This window comes from Meleagris gallopavo, unplaced genomic scaffold (assembly GCF_000146605.3).
Source record: "Meleagris gallopavo isolate NT-WF06-2002-E0010 breed Aviagen turkey brand Nicholas breeding stock unplaced genomic scaffold, Turkey_5.1 ChrUn_random_7180001945385, whole genome shotgun sequence".
NCBI lineage: Eukaryota > Metazoa > Chordata > Aves > Galliformes > Phasianidae > Meleagris > Meleagris gallopavo.
Window position 1 is genome coordinate 1 of NW_011207218.1, and position 1,308 is coordinate 1,308.

General features: G+C 32.8%; 1 protein-coding gene across 1 annotated transcript; it reads right to left on the minus strand.

The window, feature by feature from the left end:
* Positions 1 to 10: 10 nt before the first annotated feature.
* LOC104916782 (titin-like) lies at positions 11 to 1,300 on the minus strand. Its single transcript, XM_010727788.2, has 3 exons — positions 1,038 to 1,300; positions 729 to 800; positions 11 to 399 (listed from the first exon to the last, which is right to left on the minus strand). Exons 1-3 carry the CDS (start codon positions 1,114 to 1,116, stop codon positions 299 to 301), a joined length of 252 nt encoding a protein of 83 aa, XP_010726090.1. The 5' UTR covers positions 1,117 to 1,300; the 3' UTR covers positions 11 to 298.
* Between the last annotated feature and the right edge of the window lie 8 nt (positions 1,301 to 1,308).

Genomic DNA, 1,308 nt, shown 5'->3' on the forward strand with positions numbered 1-1,308 from the left:
CAATATAAAATTCCAAAATCAACATTTATGTGCTATAATTTTTCGTGGCACTCTAAAAGGAAAAATATCCAACTCTTATCTGCAAAAAACACACAGTCAAAGCAAACACAAGAAACAAACACAAGAGTGTTAGGAAAGAGAAGAGCCAACACTGAGACACATTCAAGCACTGTAAACTAAGATACAGCACAAGGCAAAGAAAGGAGATCAGGCAAAATAAAAGGCACATAGATAGCAGATACATGAAAACATTCAAGACAGCTTACAAAAATATATTGCAAGATAGTAAGATGTTTTCTTAAACATGGATAGAAGAAGTACCTTTAGCAGGTGGAGCTTCTTTTGGGACAGGAACAGGCTTTCTTTCTTCTGGGACATGCCTCTTTGTTATCTCAGGCACTTTAAAGAGATAGGTGGTGAACATTTAGAAGATGGAAAGAGAGTACATTGCTGTAGGCTGTTTTCAACATGCGGCGTAAGCAAACACTGCATGTCAAAAAATATGCTGTTTTTCAGACAGGGAAATATTCTCAAATTTTCTAAAAAAATCAAAGATTTAATTAAAGTAGTGAATAAGAAGTAGACTTGGAAATGTAGTAGGAGATGATGTTTGAGGGTAGAACCATTAGATCTGAGCCTTGATATGCTGTTCTTTGATATAGAGTGGTACAGACACATAAATTAAAAAAAAAAATAAATTAGGCAGATGATGCAAAGATTTAATTCACCTTCAACGCGATGAGTCTCCAGTTCTTCAGAAATGACCTCTTGTTCTTCCTCTTCTTCAACTTCCTTATGTGCTGCAACAGGAATTTGAAAGATATTAAATATGGAGATGTTAAATCCTAATGTTTGCAATAAACTGAAATAATTTTAAGATATTATGTGTCCAGTACACAAAGGTTCACTGATAACATATGCTAATGTTGTCCAGAAAATCAATTGAATGTGCAGATCTCACAGTGAGTTTTGATTAAGATTCAAATTGTTTAAAAAATCTTAAATATTGATTAGTATCTCATTCTTAAGCAATCTACCTTCAATTGGGTAAACAGCTTCAAAGAATCTTTCTTCAACTGTTTTCTCATGCTCTGTTGGCTCTTCAAAGAGAAGCATTTAAATAATGTTTAGAAAAAATAGCTTAGATGTTAACATCTGTTAATCTAAAGAAAACTGAGGCTACATAGCACAATGAACAAAAAGAAGCAATGCATGTCGAAACGTAAATGTCTAAATATGTAATTTGAAACAGAAAAATTAATTGAAAGAAAAAATAGCAATACAGAAAGTACTGGCTTGTTTTTTTGT